This window comes from Canis aureus, chromosome 5 (genome assembly GCF_053574225.1).
Source record: "Canis aureus isolate CA01 chromosome 5, VMU_Caureus_v.1.0, whole genome shotgun sequence".
NCBI classification, from domain to species: domain Eukaryota; kingdom Metazoa; phylum Chordata; class Mammalia; order Carnivora; family Canidae; genus Canis; species Canis aureus.
Window position 1 is genome coordinate 55,468,499 of NC_135615.1, and position 27,724 is coordinate 55,496,222.

General features: G+C 36.8%; 1 protein-coding gene and 1 non-coding gene across 6 annotated transcripts in view; both read left to right on the forward strand.

Moving 5' to 3' along the window:
* The window catches only part of BDP1 (BDP1 general transcription factor IIIB subunit), a 91,472-nt gene that overhangs the window by 41,942 nt on the left and 21,806 nt on the right, over window positions 1–27,724 (forward strand). For all 5 annotated transcript variants that reach the window (XR_013380055.1, XM_077898115.1, XM_077898114.1 and 2 more), the window contains exons 20-30: window positions 2,589–2,767; window positions 4,348–4,552; window positions 5,572–5,711; window positions 10,972–11,170; window positions 11,443–11,633; window positions 12,461–12,848; window positions 16,478–16,600; window positions 19,966–20,002; window positions 20,480–20,572; window positions 22,101–22,326; window positions 23,480–23,637. Coding sequence is in view for 4 of the 5 variants with exons in the window: in XM_077898115.1 (XP_077754241.1) it covers window positions 2,589–2,767; window positions 4,348–4,552; window positions 5,572–5,711; window positions 10,972–11,170; window positions 11,443–11,633; window positions 12,461–12,848; window positions 16,478–16,600; window positions 19,966–20,002; window positions 20,480–20,572; window positions 22,101–22,326; window positions 23,480–23,637 (1,939 nt within the window). In the remaining variant the exon portion in view is untranslated. The remainder of the gene's footprint in view (window positions 1–2,588; window positions 2,768–4,347; window positions 4,553–5,571; window positions 5,712–10,971; window positions 11,171–11,442; window positions 11,634–12,460; window positions 12,849–16,477; window positions 16,601–19,965; window positions 20,003–20,479; window positions 20,573–22,100; window positions 22,327–23,479; window positions 23,638–27,724) is intronic.
* Window positions 1,831–1,965, forward strand: LOC144315044 (U4 spliceosomal RNA). Its single transcript, XR_013380852.1, has one exon. It is a non-coding gene; the product is annotated as a U4 spliceosomal RNA (small nuclear RNA).

The following is a 27,724-nucleotide window of genomic DNA, read 5'->3' on the forward strand; positions in this document are numbered from 1 at the left end:
GACAAGAAATAGCAAGTGTCGGCAAAGATGTGGAGAGAAACTGTCATGCACTATTAGTGGGAATGTAAATTGATGCAACCACTGTGGAAAACAGTTTGGATGTTCTTTAAAAAATAAGGATCCAGGAATTCTAGTAGTGGACATTTGCCCAAAGAATATGGAAAGAGGAATCCCTGGGTGGCGCAGCGGTTTAGCGCCTGCCTTTGGCCCAGGGCACAATCCTGGAGACCCGGGATCGAATCCCACATCGGGCTCCCTGTGCATGGAGCCTGTTTCTCCCTCTGCCTGTGTCTCTGCCTCTCTCTCTCTCTCTCTCTGTGACTATCATAAATAAATAAATAAAAATAATAAAAAAAAAGAATATGGAAAGATTTGGGCAAATGTCCACTACTAGAATTCCTGGATCCTTATTTTTTAAAGAACATCCACACTGCTTTCCACAGTGGTTGCATCAATTTACATTCCCACTAATGGACCCTTATGTTTATCATAGTATTATTTACAGTAGACAAGATAGGAGGGCAACCGAAGTGTCTACCAATAGATGAATGGATAAGGAAAATGAGTTATGTATGTACAATGAAGTGTTACCCAGCCATTAAAAAAAAAAAAAAAAAAAAGAGAGATGTTGCCATTTACAGTAACATGGATGGGCCTAGGAGTCCATTTTGCCAAGTGAAATATTATGCTAAGAGAAATAAGCCAGACAGAGAAAGGCAAATACCATCTAATTTCACTTAACATGTGGACTCTAAAAAACAACAAAAAACCAGAAGCAGACTCAAATACAGAGAATAAACTGGTGGTTGCCAGAGGAGAAGAGGGTGGGAGGATGGAGGAAATAGGAAAAATGGATTAAGAGATATAAACTTCCCAGGGCTCCTGGCTGACTTAGTTGGTAAACCATGCAACTCTTGATCTTCGGGTTATAAATTTGAACCCCATGTTAGGTGTAGAGATTACTTAAAATCTTCAAGAAGTACAAACTTTCAGTCCTGAAATAGGTCACAGAGAAAAAAAAGTATAGCATAGGGAATATAGTTAATAATATAGTAATTGTGAATGGTGGCAGGTAGTGACTATACTTACCATGGTGAATATTGAGTAATGTAAAATTGTTGAGTCACTGTGTTGTAAAACTAATAAAGCATGGTATGTCAACTATATTTCAATAATTAATAAAGACTAGTTCACAAAAAATAATAAAAGAATGAATTTTCTAAAAGTACCATTTTGGAGGATGGCTGGGTGGCTCAGTGGTTGAGCGTCTGCCTTTGGCTCAGGTGGTGATCCCAGTGTCTTGGGATCAAGTCCTGCACTGGGCTCCACAAAGGGAGCCTGCTTCTCCCTCTGTCTATGTCTCTGCCTGCCTCTCTCTCTCTCTCTCTCTCTCTCTCTCTCTCCCTCCGTGTCTCTCATGAATAAATAAATAAAATCTTGAAAAAAATGATTGTAGAAGAACCATTTTGGATTAAAATTCTTTTATGGTTTTATTTTGTTTTTTTAAAAATATTTTATTTATTTATGAGAGACAGAGAGAGAGGGAGAGAGGCAAAGATAGGCAGAGGGAGAAGCAGGCTTCTCACACGGAGCCCAGTGTGGGACTCCATCCCAGGACCCAAGATCATGCTCTGAGCCGAAGGCAGCTGCTCAACCCGCTGAGCCACCCAGGCGTCCCAAAATTCTTCTTTTATGTTTTAAAGTAGCTTATTAGTTCTGGGGCTCCTGAGTAACTCGGTTGTTTAAGCATCTGACCCCTGATTTCAGCTCAGGTCTTTATTTCAGGATCGTGAGTTCAAGACTGGTGTGGATCTTACTTAAAAATAAATAAGCTTTGCACAATGGCAGTATCATAGCCAGTGAGATTTATCTGAGGCGTGATTATTGCTAATTGAAATATAAAATAGAATAGCTTAGCTCTTACTATGTTTGACAATTTGTACTTTTTCTTCTTATATGTTAAGAGGTATAATTTTTTTTATTATTTTATCTGATTATAAAAATTTCCAATTGAAAAAATTTGTAATCTAAAATACGAGAGTCCATTGTAATGTCCCATTTCTCCCTCCCAAGCTAATCAATCATGTAGCTATTTTGAGTATATCCACCCAACCCTTTCTGTATAGGAATTTATATATAAATAATAAAATGTGTTGGTATTTTCATTGTTTTCCAAAAATGGCATAATAACTTTTCATTTTTTCACTTAATACAGTATTATTTTTGGATCCGTATATACAAATTTATCTTCTAAATGGCTTTGGACTTTTCCATTATAAACAAATTATAATTTATTTAATACTCTACTGATAAGTTTGTCTTGTTTCCAGTTTTTTATTTTGTTCTTGCTTTTTTGGAGGGCTATTAAATCGGTATAGTAAATATCCTTGTGTATAATTTTCTGTATACTTGAGTATTTTTATAAGATACATTTCTAAAAGTAGAAGTGCTGGGAATTAAAACTTTTGGTGGATACTGTTGTCTTCTATATAGACTTGACCAGTTTATTTTGCTAGTAGTATATAAAAGTTCTTGTTTCCCTATATTTTTATCAACCCTTGATGAAATTTTTCTTACCGGCCTTCTAGGGTGTGACTTCCCTAACGACATCAAGAGAAAAAGACAAATCAGGTTACAGGCAGGAGGAGGCTGTGATATTACCATGTATACAGACTGAAAAGGACCTTTCACCTGCGAGTTCTTGTGATCCTGAAGAGAAGGCTCAGCCTACAAAGGCCCAGGAAAAGGAATTAGTTGTTTCTATGAGGTAAACAGTGATACTTCGAGAATCTAAACTATACTTAAAAAAAAAAAAAAAAAAAAAAAAGAAATTTGAGAGAGAAATCTTTCAAGTATTTCTTCTTTTTTTTTTTTAAAGATTTATTTATTCATTCATTCAGAGAGAGTGAAGAGAGAGGCAGAGACACAGGCAGAGGGAGAAGCAGGCTCCATGCAGGAAGCCCAATGTGGGACTCGATTCCGGGGTCTCCAGGATCACACCCCAGGCTGCAGGCGGCGCTAAACCGCTGCGCCACCGGGGCTGCCCTATTTCTTCATTGTTATTCAGATCTGTTACTTTATTTCATTTCATTTATTTCTTTTATTTCTTTTACTTTATTTTATTTATTATTATTATTTTTAAAGATTTTATTTATCCATTCATGAGGGACACAGAGAGAGGCAGAGACACAGGCAGAGGGAGAAGCAGGCTCCATGCAGGGAGCCCGATGTGGGACTTGATCCTGGAACCCCAGGATCACACCGTGGGCTGAAGGCAGATGCTCAACCGCTGAGCCACCCAGGCGTCCCATGTTACTATATTTTAAAAGTGAATACCAAGCATACTTGACTGACTTTCTTTCTTTCTTTCTTTCTTTCTTTCTTTCTCTCTCTCTCTCTTTTCCTTCCTTCCTTCCTTCCTTCCTTCCTTCCTTCCTTCCTTCCTTCCTTCCTTCCTTCCCTCCCTCCCTCCCTCCCTCCCTCCCTCCCTCCCTCCCTCCCTCCCTCCTTCCTTCCTTCCTTCCTTCCTTCCTTCCTGATTTATTTTTTTGAGAGAGAGGTAAGTGCTCAGGGAGAGGGGCAGAGGGAGAGAGTCATAAGTAGACTCCACGCTAAGCTCAGAGTCCTACATGGGGATTGATCTCTTCACCCTGAGATTACAACTTGAGCTGAAACCAAGAGTTGAATGCTTAACTGACTGTGCCCCCCAGACGCTCCAAGGTTACTTCATTTATTTTTATTCATATGTCAGACCGCCTAAAATAGAAAACACATTGAGTTACACTTTTTATTTATTTTTTTTTTTTGAGTTACACTTTTTAATGCTTCCCTGCTTGTATTCACTGTTAGCTATTTAAGGATTTATACAAATCATTGCATTTAAAAATACATGTTTGTAAGGATTATATTCATTATCTTCTTAAATATTGTAGTAGAAGACTTATTTACCATTTTAACCATTTTTTATGTATGTTATCTAGTGGCATTATCGTACATTCGCATTGTTTTGCAACAGTTACCTCATGTATCTCCTGAACATTTTCATCTTCTCAAACTAAAACTCTATCCATTAACAAGACCACCTCATCCCTCCTCTTCTATTCCCTGACAGCTACCTTTGTACTTTCTGTCTCTGTGAATTTGAATCTTTTAGCTACCTCATATAAATTCATAGCCTTTTGAAAATTAACTATTTTTTAAATAAAAGAAGATATACTTATCAATATAATTTGGTTTTCCTCTAATTGCACAAAAATGTATAGTTTATGAAAGGAGACTCAAGTTTTATGATTTTAGTTTTCATTTTTTTACAATCTAGTTCCCTCTCTCCCTATCCTCTTTTTTTAGGGCTCAAAATACGAATACTTTCCAGCAAGAAGTGAAGGAAAGCATTATCCCACCTGCTCGAATAGTAAGGAGCCGACTTCAGAGACCCAGACCAAACATAAGAAAGACTGGACAGAGGCAGATAGGAAAAAGTGAAGCTGAAGGCATCCTTAAGGAAGAAAGAACAATTGTACAAAAAGATGAAACTAAAAAACTCTTGACTGTGGTGAGTTATTGTTACATAATTAAATTGAGCCTTTTAATGCATTTTGAAACACAAAATGACAACTCACACTGGGCTTAGAATATAGGTATCTGACACCTCTGCTCAATGAGTATATAACATACCTAGTTCTGTTCCAGATTTACCATTCTGGATTTTTTTTTAAAAGTGAAAATAGATATATTTTTTCCCTAACTAATGAACCTGTTCATTGTGAAAATGTTCAATTAGTACAAAATATAATGATTATCCTGGTCATAACACCCTTAGGTAATCACTGAAAACCTTTTGACGTACCTTACTAGGTATATCTCCATGCATACATGTGTGTACACTAATGTAACTTTAAATAATAAAATCACTGGGGCACCTGGCTTACTTAGGTGGTAGAGCATGCAACTCTTGATCTTGGGTTTGTAAGTTTAAGCCCCACTGGGTGTAGACATTACCTAAACATAAAATATTTTAAAAATTAATAAATAATTGTGTGCATGTTATTTGACTTATTTTTTACTTAATATATTAAATGACTTTTTATGTCAAGAACTATGGAGAGTACATCATTTTTCATTGCTGCATAACAGTTTGCTCTTTGATGGTTAAACCAATCTTTTATTGATGTATGTTTTGATACACATCAAAGTAGTGTAATGCCCTTTTCAACAGAGCTTGTTTCTTTGTCCTTTTTTAATTTACCAAGGGAAAATCTATATCTAGAGTGATTGTAATCCTTGTTTGGACCCTCTCTTACCCCTTGGTGGCAGGGTGGGGGGGGTCAGTGGGTGTTCACAACAGTTAGTTATTTAGTTTTTAAAGCATTGTGTAAAGATAGTAATTGCAGTAATTGAAACTTTTTCTCTGAATTAGACCATTTTCTTTTGGACAGCAAAGAATGAACAGTGCATACCTAGTTTGACTCCCAGTTTTGAAAAACTCAGTACCATTCTTAATGATTGAAGTATTTTAGGAGATATGTTCATTTGTTAAAACAAAAACAAAAACCTATTTTTTTGTCATTTTAGCCAAAATCTCCAGTTGGAACTGAAATCGAAGTTGTATCCTCTAAAGTTTCAGAAGATAGAATTTATGAAAACCAGAGTCACATGGTTCCTGTAGAACCTCTTCATCTTAACAAAGTAAATGTTTTAGATGAAAAGATGAGGTAAGTTTGCTTTTTTTTTTTTTTTTTTTTAATTTTTATTTATTTATGATAGTCACACACAGAGAGAGAGAGAGGCAGAGAGACATAGGCAGAGGGAGAAGCAGGCTCCATGCACCGGGAGCCGACGTGGGATTTGATCCCGGGTCTCCAGGATCGCGTCCTAGGCCAAAGGCAGGCGCCAAACCGCTGCGCCACCCAGGGTTCCCGTGAGTTTGCTTTTAATCAGAAAAGCATAAAACTTTTTAAAGATCAATTTTAAAGATAAAGATAAAATTTTACATCAAGAAAATATTGTGAAAGGGTAAAGTAGTAGTTAATTATGAAATTGAATATTTTGGGCAGCCTGGGTGGCTCAGTGGTTTAGCGCTGCCTTTAGCCCGGAGCCGGATCCCAGAGAGATCTGGGGGGAAAAAAATTTTTTTTAAAATATGCTTCTTCAGGGATTCATGGGTGGCGCAGCGGTTTAGCGCCTGCCTTTGGCCCAGGGCGCGATCCTGGAGACCCAGAATCGAATCCCATGTCGGGCTCCCGGTGTATGGAGCCTGCTTCTCCCTCTGCCTGTGTCTCTGCCTCTCTCTCTCTCTCTGTGACTATCAGAAATAAATAAAAATAATTAAAAAAAAAAATGCTTCTTCAAATACTATAAGAATTGTATGATTGATACTCTTAATTTATAATTTCTCCACAGTTTAGTGAGCATCTTCATTTTTTATTTTAAAACTAAATTTTTTTAAACTAAATTTAATAGGAGACAGAGGTTCTGTTTTTTTTTTGTTTTTTTTTTTTAATATTTTATTTATTCATGAGATACACAGAGAGAGAGGCAGAGACACAGGCAGAGTGAGAAGCACCCTCCATGCAGGGAGCCCAATGTGGGATTTATCCTAGAACTCCAGGATTGTGATCTGAGCCAAAGGCAAATGTTCAACCCCTGAGCCACCCAGGCATCCCTAGACAGAAGTTCTTAAGTTCTTTGTATATTTACAAATTACAAATTTATATCCTACTTAAATTCATGAATAGGAAGTACTATGAATTACTTAATATGTGCTGTATTTAGAATTGTGTCCCAAACCAAATGGTAAGAATGGTATCTTTTTTTTTTTAAGAATGGTATCTTTTATTTTTTATTTTATTTTACTTTATTTTTTATTTTTTATTTTTTTAGAATGGTATCTTTTAAATGAGTTACACTAGAAAGGTGTAGTTCAGTACTACCACTTTTATTTATTGCTTGTAATTTGCTTTATTATTATTGATACTACTTTAAAAAAAAAAAAGATTTATTTAGCACGCTCCTGTGTGAGTGAGTGGGGAGAGGGGCAGAGGGAGAAAAAGAATCTCAAGCAGATTCCCCAACGCGGAGCCCCATGCAGGGCTTGGTCTTACAACTCTGAAATCATAACTTGAGCCAGAATCAGGACTTAGACTCTTAACCAACTGAGCTACCCAGGTGCCCTGATACTACTTTTTGTTCAGCAGTGATCAAAGAATGCCTCATTGCAAGGGTACCAATGGAGAGAGGACCCCAAAAAAGTGAAGGAATAGCAGGTCCACGGGATGTCTGGGGGAGAGGGAACAGCAGTTCCAAAGTACTTAAGGCAAGAGCATGCCTGGCTTGTTTGAGGAATAGTAAAGGGGCTAGTGTGAAACAGGGAAAGAGAAGGGAGAGTAGTAGATGTAGGAAGGTGTAAAGGCTGACCGAGGAGAATGGCAGATGATATAGGACCATTGTAAGGAATTTGATTTTGACTCTAAGTGAGCCTTTAAAGAAGCACTGACCTTCAAGGTCAGCCTTTCATATACTCTTATTTATAATTGACTAGGGAGACCTAGAGGATTTAAATGGCTTTTCAAAATAACATTGCCAAATTAGTTTTTAAACTTAAGTTTTTAGGATTTATGACTTTCAGACCAGCAGATTCCTGTAGTTACATAGGCAGACTATCCTAAAAGAAACTGCATATTTCAAGAGATTTTATTTTGAACTTCTGTGTCTTTTAATGAGAGAAATCAAACTTTTCAACACATTTTTAATTTATTTATTTTCTTTTTTAATTTTTTTTTTTTTAATTTTTATTTATTTATGATAGGCACACAGTGAGAGAGAGAGGCAGAGACACAGGCAGAGGGAGAAGCAGGCTCCATGCACCGGGAGCCTGACGTGGGATTCGATCCCGGATCTCCAGGATCGCGCCCTGGGCCAAAGGCAGGCGCTAAACTGCTGTGCCACCCAGGGATCCCACACATTTTTAATTTAAACACGGTATTATTAGTTTTAGAGGTAGAGGTCAGTGATAAGTCTTATATCACACCCAGTGCTCATTATATCAGGTACCCTCCTTAACGCCCATCACCCAGACACCCATCCCCACACCCACCTCCCCTCCAACAACCCTTAGTTTGTTTCCTATGGTCAAGAGTCTCTTCTGGTTTGTCTCCCTCTCTGATTTCATTGTGTTTTACTTTTTTTCCTCCCTTCCCCCATGATCCTCTGTTTTGTTTGTTGAATTCCCCATATGAGTGAGATCAGATAATTGTCTTCCTCTGATTGGCTTATTGCGCTTAGCATAACACCTTCAGTTCCATCCACATCATTGCAAATCACAAGATTTCTTTTTTTTTGGTGGTGGAATAGTAGTCCATTGTATACACACACACAAATAACACACACACACATCATATCTTTATCTGTTCATCTGTTGATGGACATCTGGGCTCTTCCCCTAGTTTGGCTGTTGGGACATTGCTGCTATAAACATTGGGGTGCAAGTGCCCTTCAGATCACTATATTTGTATCTTTGGGGTAAATAACCAGTAGTGCAATTGCTGTGTGGTAGGGTAGCTCTGTTTTCCAGAGTGGCTGCAGCAGCTTACATTCCCACCAACAGTATAATAGGGTTTCCCTTTCTCCGCATCCTCACCACCGTCTGTCGTTTCCTGACTTGTTAATTTTAGTCATTCTGACTAGTGTGAGGTGGTATCTCAATGTGATTTTGATTTGTAGTTTTCTGATGCCGAGTGATGGGGAGCATTTTTTCGTGTGTCTGTTGGCCATTTGTATGTCTTTGGAGAAATGTCTGTTCATATCTTCTGACCATTTCTTGATTGGATTATTTGTCCTTTGGGTGTTGAGTTTGATAAGTTCTTTATAGATTTTGGATATCAGTCCTTTATCTGATAAGATATTTGCAAATTTCTTCTTCCATTCTGTAGATTGCCTTTTGGTTTTGTCAGCTGTTTGCTGTGCAGAAGTTTTTTCTCTTGATGAAGTCTCAATAGACGAAGTCCTAGTAGTCCATTTTTGCCTTTGTTTCCCTTGCCTTTGGAGACATGTCTAGCAAGAACTTGCTACAGTCAAGGTCAAGAAGGTTGCTGCCTGTGTTCTCTAGGATTTTGATGGATTCCTGTCTCATATTTATATCTTTCATCCATTTTGAGTCTCTTTTTGTGTCTGGTGTAAGGACTTAGTCTAATTTCACATGGCTATCCAATTTTCCCAACGCCATTTGTTGAGAGACGTTTATTTCCATTTTTTCCATGGGATGTTCTTTCCTGCTTTGTCAAAGATGAGTTGACCATAGAGTTGAGGGTTCATTTCTGGGTTCTCTGTTCTGTTCCATTGATTTGTGCATCTTGATGATCATGATCTTGTAATGTAGCTTGAAGTGAGGCATTATGATGCCATCAGCTTTGGTTTTCTTTTCCAGGATTCCTTTGGCTGTTCATGGTCTTCTGGTTCCATACAAATTTTAGGATTATTTGTTCCAGCTCTGTGAAAAAGTTGATGGTATTTTGATAGGGATTGCACTGAATGTATAGATTGCTCTAGGTAGCGTAGACATTTTAACAGCATTTGTTCTTCCATGAGCATGGAACGTTTTTCCATTTCTTTGTATCTTTCTCAATATCTTTCATGAGTGTTCTATGGTTTTCTGAGTACAGATTCTTGGCCTCTTTGGTTAGGTTTATTCCTAGGTATCTTACGGTTTTTGGTGTGGTTGTAAATGGGATCGATTCCTTAATTTCTGTTTGTTTTGTCTCATAGTATATAAATGCAACTGGAAGATATCAAACTTTTAATTTTTTATGGAAAACCACGCTCCTTTTTTTTTTTTTTTTTAAGATTTTATGTATTTATTCATGAGAGACTCAGAGAGGCAGAGACACAGGCAGAGGGAGAAGCAAGCTCCCTGTGGGTACCAATGTGGGACTCCATCCCAGGACCCTGGGATCACAACCTGAATCAAAGGCAGACACTCAACCACTGAGCCACTCAGGTGCCCAGAACAACCTTTTTCTCTTCATGAAATTTATACCACTTATTTGCTTTATCGTGAATGGTAATTTCTTCAGAGTAAAAACCTTTATAGTTTTAATGTTAGATTGTTCCTAAGTTCAGTATTGTCTTGTTCCTTTTGTTGTCAGTAGCATGTTAGGTTTATATATCTATTTTATTCTTATTTGCCTTTGTAGAATTGCACTTAAGATTAGTCTCTAGCATATATCTTTCATTGAACTCTTGATATGTATATACCTAATTTTCTTTACAATATCCAAGTTTATATTGGTTTTAAGCTTCCCAATTCAGAATTCAGATTCTTGTTAATTATTAAAATATTTTCCAGGAAAATATTTTTAGCTGTTTAGGGGTTGTTTTGGGAGTTATACCTATTCTGTTGAAAGTCAAACCTTGTCTTTCTGATTTGGCAGATACGAATAGATTATTTTGAGATCCTATGACATGGCTGTCTGTAAACCCTTTTCCATAAATGAAAGGCCTGTGATGGAAGAACAGATTCTGGCTTTCAAGCTTGGTCTTGAACCAGAAGGGCCAACGATATTGTGACCATTGTATATTTGCTCATGCTTCAGAGCCCAGTTGAAGATACTTGTTTAAAGTGACTTTATGAAATCCATGTTTAACTACTTTCATTTTTTTGGTATCTAGTTGTTTCTTTGAAAAATTACATGAAGTACTATGATGCTACACACCAGAATCAATTAAAGTTAAAAAAAATATTAGTATTACTGTAAAACTATTTCCCAGACTCTACAGAAAATGGAAATTATAAAGGCTTTTGGAGTTTTTATATCAGCATGTGATTTCATTCTAAGTGCTTGGTTTTAAAGCCAATTTATATATAGTTGTTTGAAAATAGTATTGGTTTGTGTTCAAAATTGTTTGATATAACAGCTGTTACATCAATAAGGAATATTCTGATTTTGGTTTTTCATCATAATTTGTGCTTCATTTTAGAGATGAACCTAAAAGTTCGGTTCCTAGTCCAGCACATTTGGTAAGAAGGCAATTCCAAAAGGTTAAGCCAAATTTGGGAAGAGCACATGGTAAGAAAGAGGAACCAGACATTGGAAGAGACAGAGCAGATCAGAGTGAGGCAAGGAAGCCAGAAAATAATTTGCTGCAGCCAAGGGATTCTGACACCCATCTTCAAAAAGTAAGTTTGAAAAAAATACTTTTTTATCATTGGGTTCTGTTTTGTCAAGATCTTAAGAAGAGAATTTTTAAGAATACAAATTTTGTTTTTTGTACTGTAAATTTTATAAAAATAGAATGACCTTCTAATATTATAAAAAGTTAGAAACCAGTCACGTGTGTGTGTGTGTGTGTGTGTGTGTATAAGCTTAGAGCTTTAGGCACAGCTACTGAACCAAATTATCATAGAGATTGTTTCTATGGTAACATTAGCTGTTTCTTCTTAAATTTAAGGAAAAGGCTGGTTTTCTGATATCTTCGGAAGTTTCAGCAAGAAAAGATTGTATAGATTCCAAAGAGGCTAGTTTGGCAAAAAAAAATGCTCATTCAGAAGCTGGACCATCAGGAAGTGTTGGAGAAAAAACTGGAAGAGATAATTCTGTGTCTTTAGTTGTTGAGGAGCAATGTGTCAGTAAACTATCAAGGTAAAGTTTTATTTAACAAATACTTTCAGAATAAGAAATAAAAATAACTTACTCTTTATAGATATCCTACCTTAACTTATTGATAGAGTAAAAAGATCTGTTAACAGAAATGTAGATGGTTTTTTATTTACAGGTCTGTTCCTTTCCCACTTAGGATTTTTATTTACCTAAAGTTTACCTTTTTCTGATGTTCTTAGGAAGATATTTCTTTCCTACATTTACAGTTTCTGGATATTAAGTGTATTAGACATGAGCAGAAAAACCTGACCAAAGTAGTATCTATTCCCTAAATAATTAAGGTGATAGTTTGATTTGGGCCATAAACATAGGTGAAGGGTACTCATGTTCTATAGTTTTTAAGGGGAGTGAAAAGGAACTTAAATTCTAAAAAACAACTTTGTTCTGATGGATTTTCTGCCTTCCCTTCTTTATTTTAACCTGGTCTGTTTACCCACTAGGATACACCAATATCACTTTTTGATCCCATATTCTGTTTTACTGGATCATTTTCCTTTTCTCATTTTCTTCTAATAATTTCTAGTCTCATGTCTTATCCTCATTTAAATAGCAAGGAAAAAATGGCCCCAGAATTAAAAACTTACTATGAAAAATGTGTAGGTAGAACTAAGAATGAACTCTGAATAAGAAACTAGTAGTAATAGTACATTTCTTTCTTCATTTCACAGAGTAACTTTGACATAATGGATTGTGGGTGTTTTCATTTTAATGGCTTGAAGTGGGACTTCTTTCTAAGATTTGGTTTTCATTACAATATCTTTCTCCTTGTGCCTGTAATGACTATACTGTTATTTTGATTAAACGTCCAGCTCTCCACAGCTGTTAAAAGAATCAAATTACTCTAAAATTGGTCTGGAACGAAGAACAACTATCTCCTCTGCTTCAGAGTGTGAGGTAGATCATAGTGGAAGGAGAATGCATCGCAAGATGAAACCAAGTGTCACCAGAGGGCGTGGATCTAAACGAGTTCGAAGTAAGACCTCTAAGAAGGAACCTCGTGCTTCTAAGGCCACGCTGGTGACTCTTCGGGCTTCACAGGAAGAAGATGAAGATGATGCTGAAGATTTTGAGCCTGATTATGAAGACGAAAGTTACCATCTTGCCCCAGAAGAAGTAAACAAAGCTCCAGTGTTTGTTCCCATTGGTCTCAGATCTCCAGAACCTGTTTCTGCTCAAATAGAGGAAACAATGGAAGAGGTGGTTTGTTTTTTTGAATTCTTGAAACTTTGTCTTTTTTTCTTATAGTGTGTCTTATAGTATTGTTTCTTCTTAGTGATTATTTTGATTTGAAAAGTTTGTTCTCTAAATAACCTCTACTGTATGTAATTTATTTGAGGCCTGGTGGATATCTGAAGGAATAAGTAGAAGGAGGCTCCTGTGGTTACTTAAGCTTTATGACCCAGGCCCACTGTGAGGTAGTATAATAATAAGGAACAATTAGTTTCATTTAATATGTGGAAGTTGATTAATCTACTTTCTGATTAAGTTCTCTTTTTCATTTTGACAGGTGTTTTTTGTTAACTATCTGATAGGCTGAGGCTAAGTTTTAGTTGGTAAAGAAAGTAGAAGGGACGTATTACTTTTTTTTCTTTTTTTAGTTGTGGTAAAATACACATAACATAAAATTTACTATCTTAGCTATTCTAAAGTGTGTAGTTTAGTGGTATTAAGTGTATTCATATTATTGTGCTGCACCATCACTACCATCTATCCACAGAACTTTTTTGTCTTGCAAAACTAAATCTTTACCCATTAAACAATATATTCCCATTACCTCCTCCCTTCTTGCTTATGGCAGGCACTATTCTATATTCATCTTTAGGACTTTAGGTACTTCATGTAACTAGAATCATACAGTATCTGTCCTCATCCATGTTGTAGCATGTGTCAGAATGTTCTTTCTTTAAGGTTGAATGATATTTCATCATGTACTATGCCACAGTTTATCTTTTCATCTGTCAATGGACAGTTGAATTGCTTCCATCTTTTCGGTACTGCAGAGAGTGGTGCTATGAACATGGGTGTACAAATGCCTTTTCTAAACCCTGTTCTCAGTTCTTTGGGGCATATACCTAGAAGTGGAGTCACTGTATTATATGGTAAAGTGTACACCGATTTTTACTCTTTTGAAAAACCTCCATACTGTTTCCATAACAGTTGCATCATTTTCCCTTCCTATCAGCAGTGTACAAGGTTTCTGATTTCTTCACATTCTTCTTTCTTCTTTCTTCTTTCTTCTTTTTTTTCCCCCGGAGTAGCCATCCTAATGGATAGGAGGTGGAGGGACATAATATTTAACTTATTTTGTTAAAAGAGCTCCTTTTTTGGCTTCTTGGATCTAGTATTCCAGCTTTGTTTCTGCCTCAATTTTCAGTAAATTACTCGGCTTAAAGAGCAGCGCAACTGCATGTCTTCTGTATTAAGGATTTGTGATAATTTCTGAGTCATTTGCAACAGAATTTGGAGCTGAGATAGTTGTGATGATGATAATAAAAGAAGTAGGAGGGATCCCTGGGTGGTGCAGCGGTTTAGCACCTCCCTTTGGCCCAGGGCGTGATCCTGGAGACCCGGGATCGAATCCCACGTCGGGCTCCCCGTGCTTGGAGCCTGCATCTCCCTCTGCCTGTGTCTCTGCCCCACCCCCCCCCCCTCTCTGTGACTATCATAAATAAATTTTAAAAATTAAAAAAAAAAATAAAAGAAGTAGGAAACTTAAACCAATTCAAGTAATGTTGAATCCAGAAGTAATAGAATATTGAATCTGTAAGTTCATATTTATGGTAAATGGAAGTCCACAGCCACCTTTATTTATTCACTGTTAATAATCACAAGGACAGCTGATTAATACTGCATAAAAAATGATTTAGCTGTATGTTTTGTGTTTTACAAATTTCATTGATTGAAAGGCATATTGTTAAGTGAAAGAAGCCAGTTGCAAAAGAATCACATATAATTCCATTCACATGAAATGTCTTAAACAGGAAAATCTGTAGAGACAGAAAGTAAATTAGTGGTTTGGCTTAGGGATTTGGAGATGAGGGGTTAAGAGAGTGATAACTGGGGACGCCTGGGTGGCTCAGTGGTTGAGCATCTGCCTTTGGCCCAGGGCGTGATCCTGGAGACCCGGGATGAAGTCCCACATTGGGCTCCATGTGAGAAGTCTGCTTCTCCCTCTGCCTGTGTCTCTGCCTCTCTCTCTGTATCTCTCATGAATAAATAAATAAAATCTTTAAAAAAAAAAAAAAAAGTGAGGGCAGCCCAGATGGCTCAGCAGTTTAGCGCCGCCACCTTCAGCCCAGGGCCTGATCCTGGAGACCCGGGATCGAGTCCCACATTGGGCTCCCTGCATGGAGCCTGCTTCTCCCTCTGCCTGTGTCTCTGTCTCTCTTTCTCTCTGTGTCTCTCATGAATAAATAAAAATAAATAAAATCTTAAAAAAAAAGTGATAACTAATGGATATGGGGTTCTTGAAGTAATGAAAATGTTCTAAAAGTGGAATATCTACAATATTTCCATTTATCATTCATTCTCAACTCTTCAGAAAAATTTTTTTTCAAGTCACTTGAACCTTTTCATTGATCCCAGGTCTATAGAGTAGTAGCAAAGATTTTCTCTAATATTTGCTCCTGAAAAAAGGACGCATAAGTGTTACTATAGTAATTATATCATGAAGGCAGATTTTCATTCTTTTTTTTTTTTTTTTTTTTTAAGATTTTATTTATCCATTCATGATAGTCACACACAGAGAGGCAGAGACACAGGCAGAGGGAGAAGCAGGCTCCATGCAGGGAGCCTGACGTAGGATTCGATCCCAGGTCTCCAGGATCGCGCCCTGGGCCAAAGGCAGGCGCTAAACCGCTGCACCACCCAGGGATCCCCAGATTTTCATTCTTGACTCTTTACTTTGTTTCTGTTGAATTGTACTTTTTTTTTTTTTTTTTTTCAAGATTTTATTTATTTGACAGAGCATGAGCAGGGGGAGTGGCCCACAGAGGGAGAGGGAGAAGCAGGCTGCCATTGAGCAGGGAGCTTGATGCCAGACTCGATCCCAGGACCCTGGGATCATGACCTGAGCAGAAGGTAGACGCTCAACCACCTGAGCCACCCAGGTGCCCCTGAATCATGATTTTTTTATACTTCTCTCTCTGTTAATAAGGGAGTAAGAGCCAGACTGTCTTGTATACAGTCAGGAGATAAATCTTAGTCCTTTAGTCCCCAGATTATAGGGGCCTTTGACCAAAAAGACTACTAAATGAGTAAATGTGAATGAATTCATTTTTTTCTTTTTTATGTCCATTGCTGTGGCTATCCTGGAGTTGTGGGAGAGGATAGTTGCCTTGGTGCAAGGGTGGGTTTCAACTTCTCTCTCTTAAACCATTGAGGAATGTATATAGTTAGATAGTTGCATGTCTGTTTTTCTCGGATTGTGAGTTCCTTGAGAGCAGAGACCAAACTTGCCTTACTCAGCTTTGTATCCTTGTATCTATTGCCCTCTAGTTTTTAGAAAGCACTCCATAAATAGATTGATGAGAGAAATTATGGGTAAGTAGACCAAAGTGGGGATAGTAGAAGTGAAATGCTAGGTACTAAGAAAATTGCCTTGGAAATTTTGCCTACTGTTTGTAAGGATCACAGACCCTTTGAAAACCTTAAATGTTTTAACTTTTGCCAAGTTGATGTCAATCTAAGAATTACTGTATTTCATTTTTAAATTGTGTATGAATGTGGATTGTTTCTTCAGTTTAACCCTTTATTTTATCTTGTCATGGTGTTTTACTGACTGTGGTATGCCAAAATGAAATAATGAAACTTCTTGTTTTTGACAGCTTGAAATAACCGTGAACGCACCAGATATAGGATGCATAGCTGTTGTTGAACATCCACTCTCAAACACAGATGTGACTACTCAGGAAATGAAAGAAGAAGAAAGTTTAAAGGCATTATCTGTTGTAAGCATCCATTTTAATGTGTTTTGTTTTAACTCTTTGTTTTATTTCAAATGAATGGAAGTTTATTTTGAAAGCTTTAAGTTGGGCAGCCCCTGTGGCTCAGCGGTTTAGCGCCGCCTGCAGCCCGGGGTGTGATCCTGGAGACCCTGGATCGAGTCCCACGTCAGGCTCCCTGCTTGAAGCCTGCTTCTCCCTCTGCCTGTGTCTCTATCTCTCTCTCTCTCCTCTCTGTGTATACTCATGAATAAATAAATAAAATCTTAAAAAAAAAAAAAGAAAGCTTTACGTTTACAAACCATTCTTACTATAATTTCTGTCATTATAGGGAGCCATAGTAGAAACTGGTGAATAATCATGGATTTTGTATTTCGCTTGAAAGTATTGATTTTTGGTGTATGCATGAATAACTCTTAATATCCTTATAAACTGAGGTAAAGGTTCTGTTCCATTAAATCCATATTAAATACAAATTACTTAAAATATATTTAGTTGCATTTTGTTTGGTACTCTTCCTTATTTGATTAGTATTTATCTTGTTTTTGGAAATGAAGACTGGGAATTATACTCTTTAACAACTATTAAGATACAACTCACACACCATATAAGTCACCCATTGAAAGTGTACAATTTAGTGGGTTTTGGTATATTTATAGATATGTGCAAACATTGTCATGGTCCATTTTAGAGCATTTTTGTCACCTCAGAAAGAAACCTTGTGGCCACAAAGTAGTTGCTCCCTATTTCCTCCTACTGGTTACTAGATAACCAGTAATTTACTTTTTGTCTCTATAGATTTTTCTGTTCTGGATGTTTCATATAAATTAACTCATATGGTATGGACTTTTGTGCCTGACTTTTTTCACTTGGCATAATATTTTCAAGATTCAGCCATGTTCTAGCATGTATTAGTACTTTATTCCTTTTTTTGGTCAGGTAATACTCCATATGGATAATACCACATTTTGTTTATCTGTTCATGTATTCATGAACATTTAGGTCGTTTCCATCTTTTGGCTATTATAAAGAATGCTACTGTAAACATTTATGTAGAAGTTTCTCTATTGACAGTACAGTTTCATATTTCTTGGATACCTTCCCAGGAGTGTAATTGCTGGCTCATATGGTAACTCTGTGTTTAATAATTTGAGGAAGTAGCAAACTGTTTTCCAAAGCTGATGTACCATTTTAACATTCCCACTAGCAGTGTATAAAGGTTCCAATTTCACATCCTTGCAAACACTTTTTATTTGACTTTTTGGATCTAGCCATCTTTAGTGAATATGAAATGGTACCTTCCTGTGGTTTTGATTATTTTTATTCCCTAATGGCTAATGACATCAAGCATGTTTTCATGTGCTTATTGACCATTTGTAGATCATCTTTGTAGAAATGTCTATTCATAGCCTTTTCCCATTTTTTAAAATTCATGGTTTGTCTTTTTATTATTGAATTGTAAGAATTTTCTTACATTGTCTGGATACAAGTCTTTCGTCACTTACATGTTTGCAAATATTTTCTCTATTCTGTGAATTGTCTTTTCATTTTCTTGATGGTTCACTTTATTTTTTTAAATTTTTATTTATTTATGATAGTCACAGAGAGAGAGAGAGGCAGAGACACAGGCAGAGGGAGAAGCAGGCTCCATGCACTGGGAGCCTGATGTGGGACTTGATCCCGGGTCTCCGGGATCACGCCCTGGGCCAAAGGCAGGCGCCAAACCGCTGCGCCACCCGGGGATCCTGATGGTTCACTTTAAAGTACAAAATTTCAAGCACCCGAGTGGCTCAGTAGTTGAGTGTCTGCCTTTGGCTCAGGTCGTGATCCCAGGGTGCTGGGATCGAGTCCCAGATTGGGCTCCTCACAGGGAGCCTGCTTCTCCCTCTCCCTTTGTCTCTGCCTCTCTCTCTCTTTGTCTCTCACAAATAAATAAGTAAAATCTTAAATAAAAAAGTTTTTAGTTATGAAGTCCAGTTTATCTTTTTTGTTTCTCATGCTTTTCTGTAATATCTAAGAATTCTTTGTGAAAGCCAAGGTCCTCAAGATTGACTCCAATTTTTCTTCTATTAGTTTTACTTATTTTTTATTTTTTTAGAGAGCACGCCTGCCGAGTTTGGGGGGCAGGAGCAGAGGGAGAGAGAGAATCTTAAGCTGGATGTAGAGCCTGACATGGAGTTCAATCTCACGACCCTGAAATCATGACCTAAGAAATTAAGAGTCAATGCTCAACTAACTGAGCCATCCTAATAGTTTTATAGATTTTCCTATAGTTTTTTTTTTTTAATCTATAGTTTTTTTTTTAAAGATTTTATTCATTTATTCATGAGAGATACACAGAGAGAGAGAAGCAGAGACACAGGCAGAGGGAGAAGCAGGCTCCATGCAGGGAGCCCGACGTGGGACTTGATCCTGGGTCTCCAGGATCACACCCTGGGCTGCAGGCGGCGCTAAACCTCTGCGCCACCAGGGCTGCCCAGATTTTCCTATAGTTTTACATTTAAGTCTAATCAATTTTGAATTAAATTTTGTATATGGTGTGAGGTTAGAGTCCTTCTTCATTGTGTGTAACTGTACAGTTGTTGCAGTATTTCTTTGAAAAGACTCCTCCTCCATTGAATTATCTTGGATTCGTGTCAAAAATCAGTTGACTGTATATCTGGATTCTCAGTTCTATTCCATTGATTTATATGTCTATCCTTGTACCAGTGATGCTCTATTGATTATGGTTGCTTAATGTTTTGGAATTAGAAAGAATATGTCATCCTACTTGATTCTTTGTTTAGGATTGTTTTGGCTGTTGTGGAGCTCTTGGCAATTCCATATGGATTTTAAAAACTTGTCATTTTGGCACATTATGTAAGATTCTGATTAGGATTACATTGAATCTGTAGATCACTTTGTGGCGGGGGCTAGTCCCCTCTTCACAATATTGTCTTCCAATGAATGAACATGAGTTTTTGCCCATTTACTTAGGTTTTGATTTTTTTCAACAGTGTTTCATAGTTTGCACAGTATAGACTTTGCACTTCCTTTGTTAAATTTATTATCAAGTATGTTATTTTTGTTACTGTTGTGAATGGAACTGTATTTTCAATTTCGCTTTCAGGTTCTTTATTGCAAATGTAGAGAAATATGATTGATTTTTGTATATTGGTCTTACATCCTGGAACTTTGTTGAACTCTTTAGTTCTAGTAGCTTTTTTAGTTTATTCCTTAGACTTTTCTACATATAAGATCATGACATATGTTTAACAGTTTCCACTCCTTTATAATCAATAATATTGAAGAACTGTAAAAATCATGGTTTTTGAGACAGAACATATATTTGGGAAAATATGTAAGACATTGTTTATCTTTTCCTCTTTTAGGAAGTGAACACAGGTGAACATATCCAAGATGAAACAGGTAACTGTTAATAAGGGAACTGCTAAAACTACTTGGATAACACTAACAGGGTGATTTTGTATTGGTATTTGTTAGCAAATGAATCATTTTACTGGAGAGTTGAACAATATGTTCCACTGTTGAATGTGTTATATCCAGGAGAAACTTGGAATTCTTGGAATAATTATGAAGTGAGTTAAGAATTAAATGTTTAGTAAAGAAATATTACTTATTTCCTCTATCTGCACAGTTGTACTTTCTTTGAAGGTAGGAAGTTACTTAATGAGAAGGAGGCATTTTCAATGAGTAAAAGCTAACAATCAATGATTTCTTTTTTGTAGTAACAAAACATTGCCCTAGTAAGACATTAGTGGTATGGAGGATATTGAAACTTGTTGCTAGAGGATAAATATTTGAATTAAAAATGTTTTCTAAGTAAACAAACTTCAATTTTCAGCTTCATTTTTCTATTTTAATGTTGGTATATTTCCTCACAAGGTACCAATGATGGAAGCACTGAAGCTGCTATAACTTTACTTACAATGGGAGATCTAGTGTTGCAGTCAGAGATCGGTACAGAGCAGAGTGATGGTAAGGATGAAATATAAGTCCTACCAAAAAAAGCCTTTTATTTTTAAAGATTTTATTTATTTGAGAGAGAGAGAGAGAGCACGAGAGAGTGAACATGAGGGGGAAGGACAGAGAGAGGGATAAGGAGGCTCCCTGCTGAGCAGACAACTGGAAGCAGGACTTGATCCCAGGACCTTGGAATCATGACCTGAGTCGAAGGCAAATGCTTAACTGACTGAGCCAGCCAGGTGCTTCAAAAAAAGCCTTTTTTGGCTTTTAAGAAATTATACCCACATTTGACTAATAAGGCAGTATCTGCTTTTTACATTTGGCATAATTTTGGTTTTTTCCAGAAAAAAGTAATATGTGTGTATTGATCCATCTAACTTACCCCTTTAGATGTAGTAGCCACCATTTCAAAGTAGTACACTTGGTTTATTTTTAAAAAGTTTTATTCCTGGAATAATATAGTGAGTCTTACACTTTATTCATCATAAACATGATAAACATAAGCATCATAAACATGGGTTAACTGATCTCATTGGTCACTGATCACTTTATACATGTTTACTTTAGCAAAGGAGTTCCTGCTTTGGATTGTCTTCACAGTTACCTGACAATTGAATATAGTATGAAGGGACAGTAGCAGTCATTGAAATAATCTAGTTGTGACTATTCTGTTACTTTGTACTGACCCAAAATATATGTCAACCCATAAGTATTAGACTAACCTTACGGAGAAGTTATTATCTTTACTGTCTGAGGACCCTTCTAGTTTACGTATACTAAATGGATAGTTATGCTAATTATATTCGTCCTCATTATTTTGTCTGGAGATGAGTTGCCTGCCATTTATTTGAGGCTTTAGACTTCTAGACCCATATCTATATATTTATCAAGGAGTTTTCTGGTTGGTTCCTTATATAGACTTATTTACTCTCTCATGTTTGTTTTTTTGTTTTTGTGGGGTTTTTTATTTATTTTTATTTTTATTTATTTTATTATTTATTTTTATTTATTTACTTATTTACTCTCTCATGTTTGTTTTTTTGTTTTTGTGGGGGTTTTTTTGTTTTTTTGTTTTTTTGAGTAGATTATACACCCAGTGTGGGGCTCAAACTCATGTCCCCAAGATCAAGAGTGACATATTCTACCAACTAAGCCATCCAGGTGCCCATATATAGTTCGTTTCTCAATGACAGAGTATTACTTTGGAGCTTGTCACAAATCTTTAGAAAATAATATGCAGGTTTTGAAAAATTGTAAATGAAGATAATCCTACCTTGAAACTTATTTGAGGCTATGTAGTTACTGAAGGTAACAGATTCATTTTTCCTATAAAAATTATAGTCTTTAAGAATTATTAGGCTTAGAACAAGTCAAATCTCTGGCATAAAATATATGATACTATATTTAAATTTGGAGCCAAAAAGAGTAAACTTTAAAAATAATATAGAATTTTACAGTTGCTTAATGTAGAGGGATTTATTTTCTTTGGACACCTACTTGTATTGGGTCATTTTTAATATTCTCTTTTTTTCTGTAATAGGAGTATGTGTACTTCTTGATGTTCATTCAAAGGATAAAAGCTGTGTTCCTTTTAGCCCACATAATGTAAATCACAAAATTATTCCTGAATGTCAGGAACTTTCTTCAGCTGTCAGTACTACATCTCCATCATCATTAGAAGAAAACAAGATTGTATTGGAAGAGCAAAGTACTAAAGAAGAAACTGATTTAGTGGAGAAAGTAAAGGAGAACGCTATATCAATCAGGTTTATTTTGCTTTCTTAAACTCTTGAGTTTTATAGTATGCAATTAATAAATACATTTTTAAAAAAGATTTTTATTTATTTATTCATGAGAGGCAGAGACATAGGCAGAGGGAGAAGCAGGCTCCCTGCAGGGAGCCTGATGGGGGGGACTCCACTCCATCCCAGGACCCTAGGATCATGACCTGAGCCAAAGGCAGATGCTCACTCAACCAATGAGCCAACCCTAATAAATACATTTAAACCAACTATCAATTTAGTTAATAGCTTTTGAGTAATACTTGTATAAGTATGAAGTAGGCATTGCTAATTTCTCAGCCTTTAAAGTGAGGATTGGCTGGTTTGATTTCAGTGTAATGGTTTGCATTTTTTTTTTAAAGATTTTATTTATTTATTTGAGAGTGTATGAGCATGAGCAGGGAAAGGGGGACAAGTGAGAGGGATAAGCAGACTCCCTGTTAGCAGGGAGCCTGACGGGGGGCTCGATCCCAGGACCTTGGGATCATGACCTGAGCCTAAGGCAGATGTTTAACCATCTGAGCCCTCCAGGTGCCCCTGGCTTGCCTTTTTTTTTTTTTAATTTATTTTTTTAAAATAGACTCTACACTGATCATGGGGCTTGAATTCATGACTTTGAGATCAGAAGCCACAGTGTCTACTCACTGAGCCAGCCAGGCACCCCTACTGGTTTGCATATTAAAGTCAATGCAATGTGTGCATCTTTGAAGCTTTTGTGAAATAGTTTTATGTAAATATACTCTGTTTTCCAAATTTGGTCCAGATTCTCTTCCCTTCTCTAGACTTTTTTTTTTTTTAAGATTTTCTTTTCTTTACTCATGAGAGACACCGAGAGGGGCAGAGACACAGGGGGAGGGAGAAGTAAGCTCCTTGCAGGGAGCCAGATGTGGGTGGGACTCGTGCCTGGACACCTGGATCACACACTGAGCTGAAGGCAGACGCTCAACCATTGAGCCACCCAGACATCCCCCTTCTAAATTTTGAATAAAATTACTGCTGTGTGTTTTCAGCATTAAAAAATGAACACTTAGAGATACTGTGGCACCTGAGTAGGTGACATATAACTATCATAATGTATGAAATGAGATGGAGTTCTTACATGGTTGATGAATTTTTCTCTCTTCCCCTCTTTTTCTAGGAATACAACTTCTGATGTGACCAGTAATTTGAGAATGAGAAGTAGATTTCCCAAGCCTAAACCAAATCTTAAGGCTTTGAGAACGAACAGGTTGAATGTTCATCAGGAAGCTCCCAATTTGTTTGTAAACAGAGGAGAAGTAATAGAAAGTCAAAGAGGTAAATTTTATTCCCTTAAATAGCTACAAAATTACTTTTACAAGAGAAATTGCATTAACATTTCAAGTGGAATATTCGGTTAAAGTTATCTTAATTTAGTATTAAAAGTTTCAAAATGGAGAGTGAACTATAAGATAAACACCAATAATTGCATCAACTAGCTTCATTATCATTTTGTGTTTTGTTGACCCAAAATAACACACGTTTGAACTGCATGAGTCCACTCTTCGTGGCTTTTTAAAAGTTTTTTAAAAATCTATTCATTTGAGAGAGAGAGAAAGCACAAGCAGGGGGAGGAAGAGGCCGAAGGAGAGGGAGAAGTAGACTCTGTGCTGACTTGGGAGCCCACTGTGGGGCTTGATCCCAGGACCTGGAGATCATGACCTGAGCCGAAGGCAGATGCCCAACTATCTGAGCCAACGCACCCCAGATTTTTAAAAAGATTTTATTTATTTATTTAGAGCAAGAGTGGAGGGAGCAGGAGAAGGAGAGGGAATATGAGAATCCCAAGCAGACTCCATATGGAGTGTGGAGCCCCATGTGGGGCTTGATCTTGACCCTGAGATCATGACCTGAGCTGAAATCAAGAGTTGGATGCTTAACTGACTGAGCCACCCAGGTGCCCTTATACATGGATTTTTTTTTTAAATAAATGCAGTATAGTATTATAACTGTATTTGCTCTCTTCCTTATGATTTTCTTAACATTTTATTCTAGTTTACTTTATTGTAAGAGTACAGTATCTAATATACTTAACATGCAATTATGTGGTGGTTGACTATGTCACCAATAAGGCATCTGGTCAATAGTATACTATTAGTGGTTAGGGTTTTTGAGAATCAAATATGCAGATTTTTATACTGCATGAGAGGTTTTCTGCACTCAAACCCCATGTTTTTCAAGAGTTAGCTATATTTACTTGATTAAACATTTTCTTGTGTATTTTTTTTTTGTGTACATGAATATTCAAGCAAACATTTTTTTTTTAGAAAGATAAACGTGTGTGGCAAAGAATAAGACACTGTCCACAGGTTTAAAATTTAATAAACTTTGGTTCCCAGTCCCCTAACCTTATATCTAGTAGTAAACTGCCTTTATGTTTTTATTGTAGACTTCCAAAAGTGTTTTATACGTATAAGCATCTAAATGTGGGACCGGGTACGTAGATACATTCACACGCACATATATACACACACATACATGTATAAAAATATATGTGTATTCTTTTCAGAACAAAAATATAAGCATACTATATCATACATTATATGTTCAGCACTTCTGTTTTATTTTAATTAATTAACTAATTTTTAAAAGATTATTAGAGAGAGCAAGCATGGGATCAAGAGGCAGAGGGGAAAAAAAAAAAAAAAAAAGAGGCAGAGGGAGAGGGAAAGAGAGTCCCATGCAATCTCTGGGCTGAGCATGGAGCCCTACACAGGACTCGATCCCATAATTTCAGGAGAATGACTTGAGCCAAAACTAAGAGTCAAACACTTATGCAACTGTGTTAGCCAGGCACCCCTTGTTCAGCTCGTAAAAGTAACCGTTTTACTGAGATAATTCTATATAGTTAACCCAGTTGAAGCGTATACTTATGGTGTTTAAAAGTTATGTAACCTTCACCATTAACAGTTGGAGCATGCACTCCCCATATCCTTCAACCCTTTTCTTTTTTTTTTTTTTCTTCAACCCTTTTCAACCCTAGGCAACCAATAATCTACCTTCTGTAGCTTTGCCTATTTGGGACATTTCGTTTAGATGAAATCATATAATATGTGGCCTTTTGTGTCTGGTTTCTTTTACTTAGCATATTTTCAAGGCTCATCTATGTTGTAGCATGTGTCAAATAGTCCATTTCTTTTTCTTGCCAAATATTCCATTATATAAATATACTACTTTTTGTTTACTCATTCATCTGTTGATGGGCATTTAGGTTGTTTTTTATCTTATGGCTATTAGAAGTAATGCTGCTAAGGACACTCGTGTAAGTTTTTGTGTGGACATAAGATTTCATTTGTCTTGGATTTATACCTACAAGTGGAATTGCTGGATCATATGGTAATTCTGTATTTCACTTTTTGAGGAACTGCCATACTGTTTCAAAAGAGGTAGCAATCAAGAAGCTTGGGTGGCTCAGTGGTTGACCACCTGCCTTTGGCTTAGGTGGTGATCCCAGGGTCCTGGGATCAAGTTCTGCATTGGGCTCCCTGCATGGAGCCTGCTTCTCCCTCTGCCTGTGTCTCTGCCTCTCTCTCTGTGTTTTCATGAACAAATAAACTGTTTTAAAACACAAAAGACACCAAAAAAACCCCCGAAAGTAGCAACATTCTGTATTTCCTTTGGTTTTCTTTTTAAAAATATTTTTTTGTTTTATTTTTAAGTAATGTATACCCAGTGTGGGGCTTGAACTTGTAACTCACATCAAGAATCACATGGTCTACCAACAGAGCCAGCCAGGTACCCCACCATTGTCTGTTTTCACCAACATTCTGTGACGGTTTCAGTTTCTATATCCTCCTAGACACTTGTTATGAGATATGCCAGGGGACTTAAACTAGTATCTCATTGTGGTTTTGATTTCTATTTCCCTCATGGCCAATGATATTGAATATCTTTTCATGTGCTTATTTATTTTCTTTCTTTTTTTTTAAGATTTTATTTATTCATGAGAGACAGAGAGAGAGGCAGAGACACAGGCAGAAGGAGAAGCAGGCTCTATGCAGGGAGCCTGATGGTGGGATTCGATCCCTATCCTGGGTCTCTAGGATCACACCCCGGGCTGAAGGCGGCTCTAAACCACTGAGCCACCCAGGCTGCCTTTTGTGTTTTTTTTAAATTGAGTTCTTTATATAGTAGCACTCTGTATTTAAAGATTAGTATATTTTAAAAATCTTTCTGTGTGATCACCTAGTGCTTTCATTTTTTTTAATAGCCTCACTGTCTTGTGATGTACGTGTGGAATCCTACTCCTATACCAACCCCCACCATCTGCCAAGAGCCCAACTCTTTTATGTGCTAGTAAGAGCAGGACAAACAGTGCACTTAATAAGTTATCTAGATTGTCTTAAGCCCTGTAGGTAGAAGATCTGGATAGTTAGCATCATCTTTTCCCTACTTTGTGGTTCCTGATGTCTGGAATTTCCTTTCAACCAGGAACTCTGATGATTCAGTTAGTTAATTCATTACTTACTCTTAGTTCAGAAATACCCAGAAGCTATTTCAATGTGCAGGCTGAAGTTACCTTTTATATTTTTATTCAGTTTTTTAAAAATTTGAGTGTGGTCGATACACAGGGTTACATTAGTTTCAGGTGTACAATGTGGTGATTCAATAAGTTTGTATGTTATGCTATGCTTACACAAGTAGAGCTATCATTTCTCACTATATGATGCTATTACAATAACATTGACTGTATTCCCTATGCTATGCCTTTTATTCTCATGACTTATTCATTTTATAACTGGAAGCCTGTATCTTCCACTCTTTGACCCACTTTATCTATTCTCCTACTTCTTCCCCTCTGGAAGCCACCAGTTTGTTCTCTATTTGTAGATATGATTATGGTCTTCATTTGTTTCCTCACTTGCTTTTTTAAAGATTCCATATATGAGTGAAATTATACGGTATTTATTTCTCTGACTTACTTCACTTAACATAATACCTTCTAGGTCCATCCATCTATAGCTGTTGTCACAAATGGCCCAATCTCATCCTTTTAATGGCTTTGTAGTATTCCTGTTGTTTCCCATTTTGTGTAGATATCCCATCTTCCTTATCCATTCATGTGCTAATGGACACTTGGGTTGCTTCCGTATTTTGGCTATTGTAAGTAATGCTACAGTAAATGTCGGGGTGGTACATATATCTTTTGAATTAGTGTTTTTGGTTTCTTTGTGTAAATACCTACTAGCGGAATTTATTGAATGATATGGTATTTGTATTTTTAAGTTTTAGAGAAACAGCCTTACAGTTTTCCACAGCAGCTGCACCAATTTGCATTCTCACTAATAGTACACAAGATGCCTTTTTTTCTACATCCCTATCCACACTTGTTATTTCTTGTGTGTATGTGTGTGTGTTTGTATTT